Source organism: Sceloporus undulatus, chromosome 3, assembly GCF_019175285.1.
Source record: "Sceloporus undulatus isolate JIND9_A2432 ecotype Alabama chromosome 3, SceUnd_v1.1, whole genome shotgun sequence".
In the NCBI taxonomy this organism is placed as follows: Eukaryota; Metazoa; Chordata; class Lepidosauria; order Squamata; family Phrynosomatidae; genus Sceloporus; species Sceloporus undulatus.
In genome coordinates, this window is record NC_056524.1 from 46,681,879 (window position 1) to 46,701,954 (window position 20,076).

General features: G+C 41.0%; 1 protein-coding gene across 2 annotated transcripts in view; it reads left to right on the forward strand.

Moving 5' to 3' along the window:
• Window positions 1-20,076, forward strand: part of EPHA6 (EPH receptor A6) — a 264,534-nt gene that overhangs the window by 188,886 nt on the left and 55,572 nt on the right. For both annotated transcript variants that reach the window (XM_042460426.1, XM_042460427.1), the window contains one exon: window positions 6,355-6,564. In XM_042460426.1, coding sequence (XP_042316360.1) covers window positions 6,355-6,564 — 210 coding nt within the window. The remainder of the gene's footprint in view (window positions 1-6,354; window positions 6,565-20,076) is intronic.

Consider the following 20,076-nt stretch of genomic DNA (forward strand, 5'->3'; position numbering starts at 1 on the left):
AGGTGCTCGCTTTCATATGTTGGCAAATACTGCATGCCTGTCAAAGGTCTAAAGAGGGAAATATTTCAGGGTGCCCATGCAACTGTTGCCTCTTCTCTCTGCTGCATCTCCCACCATAGAGAACAGGCTCATTGTCACCCAGCAGAAAGAGCAAGAAAGTGGATTGAGTATGTACAGGTGCACATTTTCTTTACCAATGCCAAAAGACACACACACACATGCGCACACACACACACATACACACACACACACACACACACACAGGGAAATCCAAAGCAAAACAAATTGAGGATTCTTGTAAAGTTTTATCCTTCTGCAACTATAATATTTTGCAAAGCACACCCACTGACTAAGGACTGATGCTTCCAGCAACTCCCCAGTCACCATCCCCTGTGTCTCACAGGCAGAGGGATGGGAGATGTTCAGCAAACCTTGTTCAGAAATTAATTGGGTTTTTTTTCTTACACATTTCTCTGAACCAAGTCTTCTGTTACTGCACTCCTCCACTCTACCATGGAGTTGCCTTTCAGAGCTGTAGGAAGTCACTGCAGTCAGTGTTCAATATACATTGTTAGCTTCATAGCACGAAGGAGAAGGTGCTGGTAGTTGCAAGAATGTCATGGCCTAAATGCAGTGCAGTTGACTTCATTAACATTTCCAAAGAAAGATGTGTATGATCTTTTTTTACTGTTTCTCCTACAAAACACTTTTCCGTTTGAGTTGTTGATAAATATTTTCCATAAATCTACAAAGAATGATGAGCTTACATCATTTCAAATAGTACCTGATTGACTGATTGATTTAATTTATATCCCACCTTTCTCCCAAGGTTATTCATGTAATTTTAGGGGACGAATTAGATAACAAAATGTAATCTTTTAGAATTTAGATTCTGAAGAATTATATTTTAATACCTTTCACCTTGTTTCCATAAAAAATGACTTGATATAGGTGTCAGGGATGATGGGAGTTGTAGCTCTTCACCTCTGGCTCTAACTCACCACCTTGTTATGCAGCGGTGCTGACCAGCTTTGGTCAGTGGTTAATGCTTTTCTCCAAAGCAGCAGAGTTTCAGAGAATAAGCTGAAGACCCTGACAAACTCTCCAAGCCTTCTCACTCTTCTTCCTGAGATGTCTCCAAACTTCTCCAGGATTCTGCTGGCTCTTGTATCTTCACTCAAGACACCAGACAACTCAGTAGTCTTATATAAAAGATCTACTTTATTCTACTATATACAAATACTAATGCCCTCTACAATCTCCAATATCTCCAAAACACTCCAACTACCCACAAAATACATTGGCAAACATTGCAATTATTATATCCATTGTTAATCACCTCCCACTAGTCAGTTTCCACCCAGTGGGCATGTACATTCATTTTGATTGGTTCACATAGTTCAACCTATACTTAAGAATTTCATCATTTCACCTTGTACACTTAATGAATCTCAGGTGTTTCCAATTGTACATTCTATAATTCTGTCCTTGACATTCAAGACTTCTAAATTACATTAGCTTTTTCACCTGTGTGGCTTCTTAATTGCTCTTGCTTAGTCATTGTGACTTTCACATACATGTTTTATTTCTACTACTTTATGTCCCATGTTGCATTTTCCTTAACAATAGGAATACATCTTGATCATGATGTAGGAGAGAGACTGGGAGAGAAAAGACACAAAGTATAAATTTACCTGAGTATTGAAACAAAGCAGCTGTGTTGGCAGGCTAAATAAAAACCTAAAGCTATTTTAAACCATATTAATGAATTCATTTAAACTCCTTGTTATTGATATTTCTGAAGCTGTAGTTAGGAAGCTAACAGTAAGACCTGAGCTTTCTTTACTTGTTCCTGAAGAAGAAAACTGCCTATTATGCTGAAAATGCTATTTAGACTGTCTGCTCTACTGAGCCTTTGTACTGTGCACCACTTAAGCTTCACTTACAGTTATTATTATTATTATTATTATTATTATTATTATTATTAAACTTTATTTCTGTAGCGCTGTAATTATACACAGCGCTGTACAAAGTCAGTAAAATTAAGAGAATATAAAAGCCTGCCCAAGGCATACATTCTAAGATAATAACAATTAAAAGAGGAATAGATAAATTTACCATATAGAAAAGAAAAAACAGATTAAAAACATCAAATATCAAACAAATCACATCACATCAAACATTGTCAGACAGCCAGATGACAATCACAAATTCCCTGAGAACGCTTCCCTAAACAATATGGTTTTCAGCTCAGCCTTAAAGCTGGTTAGGGAAGTGATGAGCCGTGCATGCGGAGGAAGAAGGTTCCAGGAATGAGGGGCAGCAAGAGAGAAGGGACGGATCCGGGACGGGGCAGAGAAGATCCTGGGTTGAGAGAGGAGACTTTGGCTACCAGAGCGGAGAGTGCGAGTAGGGATGTAGGGAGAGAGAAGATCAGTTAAATAAAGAGGGGCCAGCCCATGCAGGGCTTTAAAGGTGAGTAGCAAAAGTTTGTACCTGATGCGGAAAGGAAGAGGGAGCCAGTGAAGGGAAGACAACAGAGGGGAGACATGATCATAACGGCGAGCGAGTGGGTGGAGGTGAGAGAGAGGAAGCCCTGCCAGGAGGAGGTTACAGTAGTCTAATCGTGAGACCACTAGGGCATGGACCAGTGTTTTTGCGGTGGAAGCTGAGAGGTATGGACGGATTTTGGTGATATTATAGAGAAAAAATCTACAGACTTTGGCTGTAGTCTGGATCTGAGGGATAAATGACAAAGAGGAGTCAAAGATGAAACCGAGACTACGGGCTTCCTGGACTGGCTGGATCGAGATGTTATTGACAGAAATAGAAAAGGAATAGTGAAGGGTGGGCTTAGGAGGGAAAACAAGAAGCTCGGTCTTGGACATATTGAGCTTCAGACGCCAATGGTGCATCCAGTGGGAGACAGCTGTTAAACAGGATGACACTTGCTGCTCTAGTCTGGCGACAGATTAGGGGTGGAAAGGTACAGCTGGGTATCATCGGCGTAAAGATGGTAGGAGAAACCAAAAGAACTGATAAGTTTGCCAAGGGAGAGTGTGTATAAAGAGAACAGAAGGGGACCCAAAACAGAGCCCTGAGGAACTCCAACAGATAAGGGGACAGAAGACGAGGTCTGACGAGTTCGATCTAAAACAGGAATGGAGGAGTTCCAGTGGCAGTGAATATTACAAAAGTGTATATCTTTCATTTCCTTATAGATCTGTGGATCATTAAGAATTATGAATCCATTGTCTTTTTTAATGTAATTGTCTTCAAAATGTGTATTTTAATTTGTAAAGCAATCATATGCATGTTTGCTAAGAGGAGATTTCCAAACACCCTCCCAGTACGTGTGCTTAGGACAGCACTATAAGGGCTACTTGTTCCCTCCTCAACGGATTTCTGTATTTCCATCATGAATTGTTCACATTTTCCCCCATAACATTTTAAGGACATTTGAAACATATTTCTAAATAGTAAAAAAAGATATACATTTGATTCAGTACGAGAATCAAATGGAATGAACCACTAGAATCCCACGTCAATACTGGAGGTGCTCTGGGGCCTGGCTGGGTGTGCAGGGAGCCTCAGCGGGTCTGGAGCTGAAACGGACCATGAGGTCATCAAGCCGGGCCCCAGAGCTCCCTCCAGGAATAAGCACTTGGCAGTGCTGCCCTCAGAGCTCTCTTCCTTCCAGGTCCCTTCCAGCAAGGGAGACCCAAGCCTGGCGCCTGGCTGGAAGCGCTTCTGAGTCCCCATTCCTGGAGGGGGCTCTGCAGCACAGCTGGATGACCTCGTGGTCCATGTCGGCTCCAGACCCGCTGAGGTTTCCCTGCTTACCCAGCCAGGCCCCAGAGCACCTCCAGGAATGAGCACTTGGCAGCGCTGCCCTCAGAGCTCTCTTCCTTCCAGGTCTTCCTTCCAGCCAAGGGAGGCCCAAGCCTGGCGCCTGGATGGAAGGGAGCTCCGAGGGCCCCAGGCTTGGGTCTCCCTTGCTGGAAGGAAGGGACCTAGAAGGAAAGGAGCTCTGATGGCAGCGCTTCGGCCAGTGGGCCTCAGAGCACCCCCAGGAATGAGCACTAGGCAGCGCTGCCCTTGGAACTTCCTCCCAGGTTTTCCTTCCAGCCAAGGGAGGCCCAAGCCTCGTGGTTCCTGCTGCCCCAGCATTAGGCCTGGGCAAGTGCGTGACCACTGGGGTAGAGTTGGAGGCACTCGCCCAGGCCTGATGGAGCTAGCAAGAACCGCAAGGCTTGGGCCTCTCTTGCTCGAAGCAAGGGACCTGGATGGAAGCTCCAAGAGAGGCACTCTGGAGTCCCCATTCCTGGGGGTGCTTTGGGGCCCGGCAGGATGACCTCGTGGTCCATTTCAGCTCTGGACCTGCTGAGGCTCTGCTGCGTGCCCTCCAGGCTTGTGATAGGAGGGCGAAGAAGAATTGGAGGAGGAGGAAAGGAAGGCAAGGTAGGCTTCAAATTGCAAAAAAAAAAATTGCTTGGACCCTTTCCGGCTGGGGGCGTGGCAAGGGCTCTAAGCCACGCTCACTGGCCTATCCAACGTCAGATAATCCGGAGTGTCGGATTACTGAGAGTCGGATAATCGAAACTCTACTGTACTTGAAAAATAGAGTGGCTGTTGAATAACTGACATAATTCAAAGATTTTCCATTAAGATCCAGTGGCCCTGCAGAGGTTCAGCCATCTACCTAATATTCTTAATGCACAACTAATATGTGCAGGAATAAGTTTGGGGTTAAAAGGCTGGAAGCCTTCTACTGCTAGCAAAACTGGGCCCTATCTCAAAAATGCATAAAACACATTTTGTAATATAAAGTATAACAATGAACCAAACTAAATGTTACACAATATAGTATACCAAACTGATACATATGCATAACCTCTAGTTATGATTTTAAATAGGTGGTTTTAAATCCATTGCTGACATTTCATGCTGTAACATAGGAAATGGCCTTCAAAATATCCTATAATATTGTGAGTATTTCCAGCAAACAGTCCTTTGACGTTAGTACACTGGTATCTTAAAGGCAAAAGGAATTAAATGCCATATACTTATGGAGAAAGCAGCAAAATAGCTTTCATCAGTGGAACAGGGAGAAATACCTGTGATTTTCTCTGGCCCCTCCATCCCCTATGCCACGTCTTGCACTGTTTCAAAAGGTCTCCCAGCTTCCTGGAGCAGGTTTAGAGTGACTGAAAATTGCCTACACACAAACACCAATGTTACTTCTCTTATGCTCCAGCCAGGAAGTGACCCAGGAGTTGGATAGTTGGATAGTTAATCTAGCAATACCTTACTCATTGTCTCAAACAAACTCCCTTTTTCCTAAATCTATACTCTACTCTTCATTCTCTCCAGAATTCCACAGTTCCTTCTAACTCTCATAAAACCATCATCTCATCCCTTCAGTATAAGAATCCATTTCCTAGATATCTCCACAGGAAGCTGGAAATAGGTATAGGAATTGTGAAGCCTTCCAGATGCTGCTGCACTACAACTTGTAGTATTCATCAACATCTAGTGCTTGCAGGGCTACATAATTCCCTGCTGTAAAGACACTGGGTTAATAGGCTATTGGGAAATATACGGTTGTTAAAATGGGTTAATATATTATTGTTGTTCAAATATACCACTGGGGGGGGGGAATATATTCCATTATTTTGCATGTCATTGAATCCCTGCTTCACAAGCTACTGGCTGATCCTGTCTCATCTACACTGAGCTCATGCAGAGGAACATTGTGCCACCTCTGCTGCCTGTGCAAAGAACTGAATAAGCTATGCAGGGTAAAGGCACTTCAACAATCATCTTTCTCAGCATGGGCCTTTGTGTGAAATTGGATAATTCCACACATGGGCACACACATAAATTAAAGAAAAGAGCAGCACATATTCTGGGAAAGCACTACATACCTCTCTATATAAGTTGCTTCTAGGGAAGAGTATGATGCTGCTCTAACCTATGCCAGATGTTAGCAGCTTTCACTGGGGTTGCAAAAATGTTGAAGAAATTTGTTTTGGGGGGTTGGTGTTCTCATGCAGAGGACAAAGGTCCAAACACAAGGATGACAGTATCCAATAAAGAGAAAATTACCATGAACTGCAGAAGAAGTGAAGATAAAATACTGGAAATGTGCAAGCATGGTAGGCAGGCAAGCGAGTTGTACTGTAGGAAGGCCAAAACCCAACGGGATCAGCATTGAGCGAAGGTACCTGGTTCAGACAAATGTGATTAAGCAATCAGTAGTCAGGATTTTTGCAATGCCTGTTGAAGAGATTTAACCAGCAAAACCTGAAAATGTCAATATTCTTGACTCTGACACTCTCCCTTTTGTTGCAGAAGCATGATGGCCACTTTACAGTCATCCAGCTTGTTGGCATGTTGCGTGGAATAGCTTCTGGCATGAAATATCTCTCAGATATGGGCTACGTACATCGAGACCTAGCAGCTCGGAATATTTTGGTCAACAGTAATCTCATGTGTAAGGTCTCTGACTTTGGCTTATCACGCGTATTAGAGGATGACCCCGAAGCAGCTTATACAACAAGTGTAAGTTTGTTTTTTTTATTTGACATGAGATTGATGAGTCTCCTTGTTTTCTTTTTATACTGATTTTTCCTCCTTTGCTGCTATTTGGAATTTTTTTTTCTGGAGGCTTTCCTTTTGTTCTGGATGCTTAACCATCTTTGTGACTCAGATATCTTTCAAGTGCTTCAAATGCCATCTCTTTATTCTGTAACTTTTTGCTTGGTGGAGTGTTTTCCTCCATCTAGGCAGCTTTATTCATTTCTTTAATTTTCTAGGGCCATACTTCACCAGCAACCTGGTTTTATTTGCAAGTATATGAGACTTACATATGTGAACTCAAGTATTGGTATTATTACCTCATATCCCATAGTCAGTAACAAAACTGTGAAAGTCTTGTGTTTTCATTCTTTAAGCATGATTAGTTTTATTTCAGAGAGATTTTCAATGTGGAAATAGAGAATTACCTGAGCATGGTTTTGCACATGCATATGTTTGCTATTTCACCTTTTCCTTGAAGTCACCTTGATTCTGTTTGTTTGAATATTATGCAGTTACTTAAGTGATGGCATTTTATTCATTTTTATGAGAAGGCTCACAGTACTGTAGAAATTGATCTTATCTACAAATGCACAAAAATAGAAACTCATTTGAGCATCACCTAAAGCCCTGCAACTTGGGTTTATAGCAAAGTTCTAATTTCACAACTATCTCTTTATATGTAAAAAGCCATTTGTGTCGTTAGAGCTATTGCATAGAAAATGGCCAAGATTCAGAAGAGTATATTTGAAATTATTTCTGTAAATTTGTATTATACAGTACTTAATTATTCCTTGTTAATTTCATTGGGGTAAACTCATGTGTAACTGGATTCGAGAATGCAAATAATTGCCTTGATCCAGTAATTTCTTATAGGTGTGTAGGCTGTCATGCAAAGCAAGGGTTTTCCTTTATATTTCTATGGTACAGAACAGATCTACGTATCTGTTGTTGTTGGGGGAGGGGGTTGTTTGGTTGGTTTTTGAACTCTTCCCTCAACAAGCATGAAAGAAGACAGGCAATAAAATGTGACTCATGCTTCCTCTCTCAGAACTTCTTGAAATATGTAATATGCAATAAAACTAAAATAAGGAGTTCAGAAATGATGGAGAAATAACATATATGTCAAAAGGTTTTGTAATTATTACTGTTCCTCAACTCTTCTTTCTCACTCAGCTGGAATTTGCTGTAAGAAGAGGTAGAGCCTTGTGGTCTTAAACCCCACTAATGTCCCCAGCTCAGATGGCATTAGATGTGGAAGATCTAGACCTAGCTAGGAGAAACATGAAAGCAAAATCAAAGGGTCTGCTAATGTGAATCTTTAGAAAGGATCAGCCAGATATGTTGGGGTGTGGGACTGTATACGGTGGAAATACATCTGCATAACATAAAACATATGGAATCCTGTTGTTGAATTATGATGGATAAGACATGTACAATTACAATTTGCTTTTTTGGAATGAGGTTGGAATTCACTACTGAATTTTAAAAATCCTTCCCACAAGCCTGTCTTTTCCCTGTGGCAGCCCCACAAACTCAGTTACAAAACACACTGCAGAAATAATCCAGTTTGAGAATGCTTTAACTGCCCTGGCTCAATGCTAGGGAATTATAGGAGCTGTAGCTTTGAGAGACATGCAGCCTTCTCTGTCAGAGAGCTCAGGTGCCACAATAAACTATAATTCGGATACTGTAGCACTGAACCAGGGCAGTTAAAGCAGTCTTAAACTGGATTGTTTCTGCAGTGTGTTTTGGACATAAGACATTTCTTAGTCAGCTCTCTGGATTCAGATGGGCTGCAGCTGAGAAAAGATGGGTTTGGTGGAGAGGAATTGATGGGAGACTATCATAGCTACATCTCATAACTGCTTGTCCCTATGCAGGATCCTGGCCCATATTTGCATTTCCGAAAGGCATTCTAATTTTAGCATGGTTTCTGACAGTTAGTAGGAAATTCAGCTAATATAACAGGATTGTAATTTAAGAAATGTGCATAATTCTATGGCAGGCCATCACTGTTAATTTAAATAGATATTAAGTAAGGGTGGGGGACATGTTTTTTGAAAACTAAGAATAGCCTGTTCAAGGACATTTTTCGTAAATGCCACCAATATTTTTTCAAAGACCAGTGATATGTAATTCCACAAACTCAAAAAGGTTTTAAAAGACTAGTCAGCCACAACTGCACTTCAGTTTTTGCAGCTATAAAATATTGTGCATTAAAAAAAACTGTATGGAGAGCGACTGACTATTTTGTTTAGGATAAAGCTGTTTTTCTTTTGTTCCTTATAATTCTTTGTTCTCCTTGGTTCTTAAATTATTCAAGAAGTGAAGAGCTGCTCTCAAAGTTTATACAGTATTTGGTGAGACAGACCAAAACTTGGAAATACAGTTACTGGCCATGCAGCCTAGGGGATTCCAGGAGTTGTAGTCCAAATCAGTATCCTATCAAAGCCCTACTATAGATCGGATTCAGCATAAGGGAGCTTCCTATGTTTTCTATGATGCTGACACACTTTACATTGATCACATTAGAGTAGTCTAATCAGGAGATAATTAATGAACCACTGCCGGCATATTTGGCCTCCATAGGAAAGAGTACAACTGGTACACCAACCAAAGCTGCCTAAAGGACACTCCTGAACATAGCAGCTACCTGGTCTTCCAGAAACAATGCTAACTCCAAAAGCAGCCTCATAATACAAACCTGATCTTTCAGAGGGAGTGCAATAACATTCATAATATGTTAAAATCCCAATTCTAGGTTAGCTTTCCTACTGACTAACAGAACTTCCATCTTATCTGTATTAAACTTCAGTTCATTCACCCACATTCAATGCTTCACCTGCATCCAGACAACAGAGGTTATCACATGAGGGCTATTTACAGTTTAATAGCACTATTTTAATGTTATTAAGCAAGAACGATACAATGGTGACATTAAAACACTTACTTTCACACTGGTCGCAATAACAGGGCATTAATGGCCCAGTACATACTTCCCCGAAAGGGCAGGCTGAAGGCAGCTGGTTTTCTTGCAGAGGGACGCCGCAGCAGCCAAACTGTGCGGCATCCCGCCGCCCCAAAAAGAACCCAGAAAAGCCAGGTTCTTCTTCCGAAGCCACGGGGGCATCACAAGTGTGCCATTAAGCAATGTGCAGCAATGTCTATACGCTGCACACCACTTATGTCACGTTGGTGGCCCCCATATGGATGGGAGGCCGTCATTACGATGATGCCAATACGTCCTAGGGTTAGGGACTATGCAGTTGGTGCGCAGTACCTAACCCTAGAATCGCCACCTGGACGCTGCTTCTTGGCGGTATGTACCGGGCCAATGATTCACAAGCAGTAAAAAGGCACTTTTACATTCCACACATCTGCAGAAGGGATTGTGTTAGCAGAGAGAAAAATAAGTCTTCTTTCGCCACTGAGAAACTCTCCTGTGACTCACAAGCACAACACAGAAAGAACAGGCACACTGGAAGACTGGGGAATTCAATTTAGGATATTATCCTCCTATTGCATTCTGGGTCTTGTGGTTTAGGAAGGGGCATTTAGAATATTCAGCCAGACAGCTCTTAGGACTCACTGAACTATAAACCCCAAAATGCAACAGGAGGCAGCCAGATCAGTTAAAGTGGAGTAGCCCCATTTTAATGAGTGTAGTGCAATAATCTACTCTCTGGAAGGTTTAATGATGAATTCTCAATAGGTCTATTGAAATGTGATTGCCTTTCACACTTTTGCTAATGAATCTCTATCAGCAAGCTGTTGACATTTTTTTTATCGTCAATGAGTTATTCCACTAGCACAATGATTCCATGATGTTACAAGAAGGGTAGGTGGACAACGTCATGTGAAAATCTTTCCCCGGTCATGCAATAATGACGGTAGCAATGCACTTCTCTAGCGTTTCTTATTCCCATGTGATAATCTTCAACAATTCATGACTTCCACACTCTCCTTGGCATCAGTTGTAAAAGACAGATAGAAATAAATGTCATCAGCATACTGATGATACATATAGGAGGTCATCTAGTGTTTGGGGTCAGGTATCATGAGTATGCTGATGACACCCAACCACAAAACTCCAGATGACTTCCCACATGGAGATGTTAAAAAGCATAAGGGATGGTACTGATACCTGTGAAACCTCAGTTTGGAAGACTGAACTGATTACCTGGATACATTCCAATCTGGAAAAAAAGTCAAAAGCACTTCTGTCTGTGTGTGTGTGTGTGTGTGTGTGTGTGCCATTTGCCTATTTTTCTTTCTTTCTCTGTTCTTGCTCTGTTGATTTTTCTCTGTGGCGGAAGCTGGGAAGAGGCAATGAAAGTTTAATACCAGACTGGTTGGATTGGGGTGACTAAAAGCAGTTTTACCCACAAACTGCATAATCCTTTGCTGTTGTTCCAAATGTCAACAATGGATTTTGTGAAATATAATTTATGTTGAGAGTATCTGAGGGCTTTAAAGGCAGCACAAAAAGAACCTGGAGAAGGCAAATTAAATCTGTGGGCACTTTCCCCATCCCTGTTGTTGGGTGATCTATTTGCCTTATCCTGTCATTGAGTAAGGACCTTACTAGGGTCATTTTGCATATGGTGCTTTTGGGGTTTAACACTTCATTTGACTTTATCATTGCAATTTTTTTAAATTGTTACCAGGTGTGTTCTCCAGACATAGGTCGAAAAACATGTTGTGATAATACACAGTGATCTTTAAACATTTGGCAATATCTAGGGCAGATTGTTTTCAGTAAATTACTCACAAATATCTGTTTCTCTGTGGGAATATTATTAATCACACATGAATCAAATGTTACCAATAATTATGAAGAGAACAGCAACAATAGCCTAAATCCTATTGCTGTTCTCAACACAGTAGACCCATGGAATCAATCAACTTTACAAAAGGGTTGATTTACTCTTCAACAATTCATTGAAGATGCCTACTGTAGTTTGTGATATCTCAGGTGGAGTACAAGTAAAATAGTATAAAAAATTCAAAATTTAAACAGTAAAATAATTTAAGCAAAATGGCCAGAATCGTGTTAGTGTGTTACAAATGAATAACCACTGTAGTTGTGTGGCTACACTGTGGCTCCCAGCCTGACACTTTCTCAAAACCCATTTTCTGGGACATTCCACCCCTCCATGAGTGATCTCCAATGTGACAAGCAGAAACAGAGTCCCTATTGCAATTTCTCCTTGCACTGGAGATCACTCTCATGGTGATGGTAATATTAGTCAGAACTCTAATCTGCCTGAGTCCTAGACCATAACGCAAACCGCTATACCAAATTGTCTCACTGTTTAGAGAAAAGGGACCAATTTTTCCCCTAGTTCCTCATGCAGGAACTCCACAGAAAGATCAAACACCTCCATTTTACTCTGCACTCTCTCTCAAAATACCCAACAGAAAGTGATACTGCATTTAGAGGAAAAGAGATTCCAGTAAGAAGGTGGTAAGAGCTGTTCGACAGTGATATGATAGCCCTGTTTAAATATTTGAAGGGATGTCATATTGAGGAGGGAGCAAGCTTGTTTTCTGCTGCTTCAGAGACTAAGACCCAGAGCAATGGATGCAAGCTGCAGGAAAAGAAATTCCACCTCAACATTAGGAGGAATTTCCTGACAGTAAGGGCTGTTCGACAGTGGAACACACTCCCCTGGAGTGTAGTGGAGTCTCCCTCCTTGGAGGTCTTCAAACGGAGGCTGGATGGCCATCTGTCGGGGATGCTATGATCTGGACTTCCTGCATGGCAGGGGGTTGGACTGGATGGCCCTTGCGGTCTCTTCCAACTCTATGATTCTATGGAACACGCTGCCTCAGAGAGTGGTGGGTTTTGAAGGTTTTTTAAACAGAGGTTGGATGACCATCTGTTAGGAGTGGTTTGATTATGTATTCTTGTCTGGCAGGGGGTTGGACTGGATGGCCCTTATGGTCTCTTCTGACTCTATTTCTATGATTATAGAGAGCTTTCTGCATGATTTGGGCAAGAAAATACCTGAACAATCACAACATTTGGGTGAGATGGGGGGGGGGGCTTCAGGGGCCACAAAATTGAGCCCAGGGGTCATATATGGCCTACTGGTCATAATTTGCCCATCCCTGACAGTGTATCTTTCATTTTTCTTTATCATGTTTTTTTAGAAACTAGAAAATGTATTTGATACTGAGGTGTCTGTGTGTTTGGAAATAAGACATAATTCTCTACCTGATGTCACTGAAGGGTAGCTTTGTAGTTACCTATAATTTGAAAGCAAAAAACGTAAGTATTACAAGGTGGTAACATTTTCCCCATGGCATTTGTGTGTCAAGAATGGATAAGGAAACATCCAAGATAGTACAAGAGCCTGCTTTTTGCCATCAAAACACTATTTCAGCATGTACTGAAAGTTGCCAGGACAACAGCTGCAAACACAATGACATGTCTATTTTAGAGCAAGAAGAAATGCTTATCAGTACAAAGACAGTATAAACTCTTGAACTCTTCATAGTTTATCAGAATTGCTACAATGTAAGAAGATTAATTTTCTATGCATAATGGTTGATCTATCCACAAAGAAGAAGATGAATCAGGGCTGGTTCACATAGTTTTCAGACTTGGTGTTGTCTGTGTACTGTGTAATATGAAACACCTTTCTGGTTTAACTTTTATTTTCTTAATTTGTATGCTATTCTTATTCAAAGCATCTATGTGTGCCTCCTGTCAAATGTGCATTACATATGAGGTTTCAATTGTGGTAGATACATATTCTAATTTGTATGAGTCTTCATTCTATGAAACAGAAGCATTCATATGATCTGTTACATACCATGCCCAATGGGAAGAACGCACAGCTGTCCATTTTTCATACACTAACAATACCCATTTCTGTTAGGATTCATGTTGCTCTTTTGAGGAATAATACTAAGTTCCACTATTATTTATCCACCACCAGTATTGGATAATGATGTCTGTTTCCTAATGATGATATAGTACTTAGTTGCATTTTCTTACAAGCTTGTTTATGCAGTGAAAAACACCGTGTGCTGAAGACCATTGTTGACAGAGGATGGTATATATCACAAAGAACGTCTAATATTGTGGATGATGTGACCTTGCCACCCACCTAGATGCCAATTCTGCCCACACATCTAATAATAATAATAATAATAATAATAATAATAATAATAATAATGATAATAAATGTTATTTATATTTCCTGCCTCTCCCTGTGGATCGAGGAGGTTTTACAGCAAAAACATTCAATAATACAAAATGCAAATACAATGTTATCTATAAATAAGTCTGCAATACTGCTACCAATCATTAAAATATCCAATCATCGTCTGTTCCCATACTATTGAGTCAGAAGTGGGGGTGTTCTTTAGGATCAATTATAGCAGATCAAATGGATAGGCCCGGTGGAAGAGATCCATCTTAAGTGCCTTCTTAAAGGCTTCCAGTGTAGTAATAAGGCGGATCTCTTCTGGCGAGATGTTCCATAGTTCAGGGGCTGCGGCTGTGAAAGTTTTATGGGAAGTTGTAACTAATCTGGTTTTCGTGTATTTGAGTAGTTTCTTCCCTGATATTCTAAGAGTGCAGGATGGACTGTATAAGGAGAGGTGTTCCTTTAAGTAACTCAGACCCAAGTCATGTAGGGCTTTAAAGGTAATGACCAACACTTTGTATTGCACCCGGAAGCTGATCGGCAGCCAGTGTAAAGATTGGAGTGATATTATCTGATCTAGATGTTCCCGTGACCAATCTGGCTGCAGCATTTTGGATCAATTGAAACTTCCGAACTTGGTACAAACATAGCCCCATGTAGAGTGCATTACAGAAATCTAAACAAGGGGTTACCAGTACTTCAAGGTCCCCCTGGGTCAGGTAGGGGCGCAGTTGGCATATCAACCAAAGTTGGTACCAAGCACTCCTGGCCACCGCCTCCACATGAGATGAAAATTGTAGAGATGAGTCCCAAACTGCGATCTTCATCCTTTATGGGAAGTGTGGCCCATCCAGGACTGGTTGACAAATCTCCATCCCTGGACCAGGGGTACTTATCACAAGCACCTCCGTTTTCTCTGGATTCAACTTGAGTTTGTTTTCCCTCATCCAGCCCATTATCGACTCAAGGCAGGCATTTAGAGGAGAGATGCCATCCTTGGTCACTGCAGCAGTCGAGACATAGAGAAGTAGATTTGGATGTCATCAGCGTACTGATAACATCCCGGCCCATGTTTCCGGATGATCTCTCCCAGTGGCTTCGTGTAAATGTTAAATAGCATGGAAGACATACGCCCTGAGAGACACCAAATGTCAACTCTTTTTTACAAGACCAGCTGTCCTCCAGCATCACCATCTGGAATCTGCCCGAGAGGTAGGACCTGAACCACTGCAACACAGTGACCCCGATATCTAACTCCCTCAGGCATTCCAGAAGGATACCATGGTCTATGATATTGAAAGCCACTGAGATGTCCAAGAGCACCAACAAGGTCACACTTCCCCTGTCAATGCTCAGACGGAGATCGTCAACCGAGGTGATCATGCCAGTCTCAACTCCATATCCCGCCCTGAAGCCAGTTTGAAATGGGTCCAGATAGCCTGAAGTTGGAAGGCAACTGTCCTCTCGATCACCTTACCCAAGAATGGTAGTCAATAGTTATTTCTTATCAGGGGATCTAGGGAGGGTTTTGTCAAGAGTGGTTTAACCACTGCTTGTTTAAGCTTGGATGGAAATTTCCCCTCCCTAAGGGATGGGTTAATTATAGATTGAAGTAAAGTTGTTACTGCATCCCCTCCCTGAGTGGTCAGCCAAGATGGGCAGGGATCGAGGGGGCACGTTGTCCTCCTTATACTTCCAAGAAGCTTGTCCACTTCATCGGTATTTACAAGCTCGAATTGATCCAGTCTAACATAGTCCACAGAGTCATTTTCTACTCAGAAAATGTAATCACAGCATTTAATCGCATCACTCCCCTGTGGGCAAACAAGCCGGTCTCTGTGCCAAAGGATTAATGGACATAGATCAGACATCAGGAATGGTAATACAAAAAAATCACTTGCAGAACACTTCAGTCTTCCTGGGCATATTGGACCTCATAACAGCAGTCCCTGAACAAAAACACTACAAAGAAAGATTTGAAAGAGAAACAGCAGAACTGAAATATATCCACAAACTCCAGTCCACCAACAGCAGGTTGAACAGAGAAACTGGTTTCCTGACACAGTACACATACTATAATACTAGTTAACACCACAGCCTCATGAGGGCTATCTCGGCCAATTTATCACATCTCCTTTCTGTTTCCCACCCAGCATCACACTACATTCCAATAACTCCCTCCACCATTCATATATTTATCTACTCATTTTGGCTTTAGACAACATCTTTCCTCCTGCCTTTCTATCCCTACAACTATCATTAAAATTGTCATCTCATCACCATAACCAAAAGTTTTGCATTTCTATTGCTATTCATACATACAACCAGCTCATTCACATCTATGAAGGTCTGTTCCTAGGCACTTCACTCCATAAACCTGAAGTAGACTTAAGTCTGTGCAAGTTTATGCTATCAATTTCTTTCTCTCAACCTCAAAGGTGTTGCAGGATCCCTTTGTATACTGCTCTATTCCAGTTCATCAACTGTGTTCCAGCCAGGAAAGAAGAGTACTTAAGAAATTAGAACTTGATTAGCTATATGACTGTATCTAAAGCTATATCTTTAGTTCATGCTGACCAGAGGCACAGCACTGCCTCAAGATATTTGTATTATGGTTGTCCTTTTTCAACCTGACACATAAAAAAATGGCCCATTGAAGTAGGGATGGACTGATTAGTCTGTTCAATTTCCACATTAACCTGCAAAAGAGTAGTATAAATCACACAAAATAATAATTGAAATTAATGGCTTCCAAAGGAAATTGGCCATAGAGTAATCAATGAAGGATCTGAAGACTGCTAGAGAGAACACCATTCTAGTCATTTCTAGGTCCTTCCAGCACATATGTGAAATGTGAAATCTAGTTATGTTCCAAATCACACATTAGTCTGGGCAGCGTAAATCAAGTCAGTTAAAATAGAATTCACAAATGTCAATTTTTTCATGTATCCCTCCATTGCAGGGGACAATTCATATAAGATTTAAAAATCTAAAATTTAATTCCTTTGATACATTGATAAAATTGGAGTAATAATGCCAAATAAATGATATCTGCAAAATTAAAAATATACTAAGCATGCTGATACCTAACCCATGGATCTCAGATCCGCGACCTCAGTTATTCACGGAGGGGTGACTTCTGTTAATTCTAATGGTGTGTGCACCCGGGCTGTGCATTTGGGGATGCCTATGAGACCTGAATACATGTGAGCCTCCATTTGGCGGGGGGGGGGTCCAGAAGAGATCCCCCGCACAAATGGAGGGCCACCTGTATAAGCAAATTGGTCATCTCAGAGCCACTGGCAATAATCTTTGAGAATTCCTGGAGAACACGAGAAGTCCCAGTGGACTGGAGGAGGGCAAATGTTATCTTCATCTTCAAAAGGGGAAAAAAGAAGACCCAAACAATTACCACCCATTTAGTCTGATATCAATACCAGAAAAAAAATCTAAACTAGCTCATTAAAGAGAGTGTTTATAAGCATTTGAAAGGAATGCCATAATCGCAAAAAGTCAACATGGGTTTCTCAAAAACAAGTCAAGATAATTTTAGCTTTTTTAAAAAAAAATTATCAGTTTCGTAGATGAAGAGAATGCTGTGGATGTAGCATATCTTGGATTCAGTAAGGCCTTCAACAAGGTACACAATGATATTCTTGCAAACAAGCTAGTAAAATGTGGGCTAGACAATGCAACTGTTCAGTAGATTTACACTTGGCTGACTGGCCAAACAAAGGGTGCTCAACAATGGCTTCTTTTCATACTGGAGAGAAGTGACCAGTGGAGTCCTACAAGGCTCTGTCCTGGACCCAGTGCTATTCAACATCTTTATCAATAACTTGGATGAAGGAATAGAAGGCATACTTATCAAATTTGCATATGACACCAAATTAGGAGGAGCAGCTAACACCCCAGAGGAGAGGATTAAAATTCAAAATGACCATAATAGATTAGAAAGCTGGGCCAAAGCTAACAAAATAAATTTTAACACAGAGAAATGTAAGATATTTAATAATAGTATAGGTTTAGGTTTATTTTTTATATACCGCCCAATCACTGGGAATCTGAGCGGTTTACAATAGAGGGGATAACAGACAGTTCCCACAGGCTTACAATCTAAAAGAAACGACACAAAAGGAGAAGGGAATGGTGAGGGGGGGGAGGGAATCAGGTCCAGCATTCTTCTCTCCCTCTGAGGCCTGGACCAAGGCAGATGGACCGGAGGGAGGGCTCTTCTTCAGGCTAGCCCCTGATGGAACTGGGCCAGCCTACTCTCTCCCTCAGAGGCCGAAAGATGACAGTTAGGGAGGGAGGAGCCTCTTTCTTCAGGCTAGCCCCTGATGGTACTGGGCCAGCCTTCTCTCTCCCTCAGAGGCCGAAAGATGACAGTTAGGGAGGGAGGAGCCTCTTTCTTCAGGCTAGCCCCTGATGGAACTGGGCCAGCCTACTCTCTCCCTCAGAGGCCGAAAGATGACAGTTAGGGAGGGAGGAGCCTCTTTCTTCAGGCTAGCTCCTGATGGTCACTTATTTCACTTATTTATATTTCACTTATGAAGAAAAAAATGAAATGTAAGCTATAGGATGCAGGATACCTGGCTTGACAACAGTACATGTGAAAGGGATCTAGGAGTCTTAGTAGTCCACAAGTTGAACATGAGTCAACTGTGTGATTGTAGGCTCCATCAGTAGAAGTATAGTGTCTAGTTGGAGGGAAGTAATAGTAGCACTTTATTCTGCTTTGGTGAGGTCTCGCCTGGAATGCTGTGTCCAATTCTGGGCACTCCAATTCAAAAAGGATGTGGACACGCTAGAGTGTATCCAGAGGACAGCCAGTAAAATGGTGAAAAGTCTGGAAGCTATGCCCTATGAGGAATGACCTAGGGAGCTGGGTATGCTTAGCTTGAAGAAGAGAAGGTTAAGAGGTGATAAGATAGTCCTGTTTAAATATTTGAAGGGATGCCATGCTGGAGATAGAGCAAATTTGTTTTCTACAACTCCAAATAATCTCACCCAGACCAATGGGTTCAAACTACAACAAAAGAGATTCCACCTCAACATTAGGAAGAACTGTGGTTTGACAGTGGAAGTGTAGTGAAGTGTCCTTGGAGTGTAGTGAAGTCTCCTTTTTTTGAAGGTTTTTAAACAGAGGCTGGATGACCCTCTGTCAAGGGTGCTTTATGTGTTCTTGCATGGCAGGGGGTTGGACTGGATGGTCCTTGAGGTATCTTCCAACTCTATGATTCTATTGGGAAATTTGACCCTATATTAGACAAAGACAGTAGAAGAGCAATTTCTCTTGGTATTCAGATTTATACGGCTTGAGTCCAGACTGTTTGAAGGGCTGTATCTCCCTGTACGAGCCCCTGACAATATTGAGGTCATCAGGAGAGACCCTTCTCTCTATCCCACTTTCCTCTCAGTTGTGTTTGGTGAGAGCAAGAGAAAGGGCTTTTCAGTGGCTGCTCCCAAGCTCTGGAACTCCTTCCCTGGGGAGGCCAGGATGGCTCCATCCCTGCTTTCTTTCCGGCGGCAGGTAAAGACATTTTTATGCTACCAGGTTTTTGCATGATATGGATGCTGTTTTGTTTTTGTTATAAAGAGTTCTAAACTTTAAATTTTAATAATGTAATGTTTTTGATTGTTTGAACTCTTTGTTTTTTAAACTTGTATTTTGTATGTTTTATAGTGTTTTAACTTAGACTGGGAGGAAGGCGGGATAATAATAATAATAATAATAATAATAATAATAATAATAATAATAATAATAATAATAATGCAAAACTAGGATCTTTGTTAAGTATAATTGCAAAAAATATATTGTATATTTGTAAAATTCTGACCCGGGGCCAAGATATATGCAAGATACTTAGCTTACTTAATTTTGTCAAGAGCCTATTTAGAAAAGATTAATAGTTGTTTTAAAATTGTAACTAGCATACAGAGCAGATGGGCAAAGATATGCTTGCTGGATACCAATTATTGGTGAAAATCTGGATCACAGTATAAAATTAAGTTAATCATATCTTTTGAGGGATTATTAATCATGGAATGATTCCAACATAAAAAATAAACTTTTTTTTAAAAAAATGATGTTAACATGGAGAACAATATAGCAGTTAGAAATGTACCATTACATTCTTTGTGTTTTGAAAAATAATTTATTTTTCAATATATTTCATAGTTGTCTTGAATTTTATGTTAAGAGAATTATATATGTCATAAGTCAACAGGCAACTTGAAGGCACTTACACATACACAGTACTGCTTTAAGTACTAACTTTCTCAAGTACTGTTTTAAATATTGCTTTCATACCTCAAGAGTACAGACTAACTG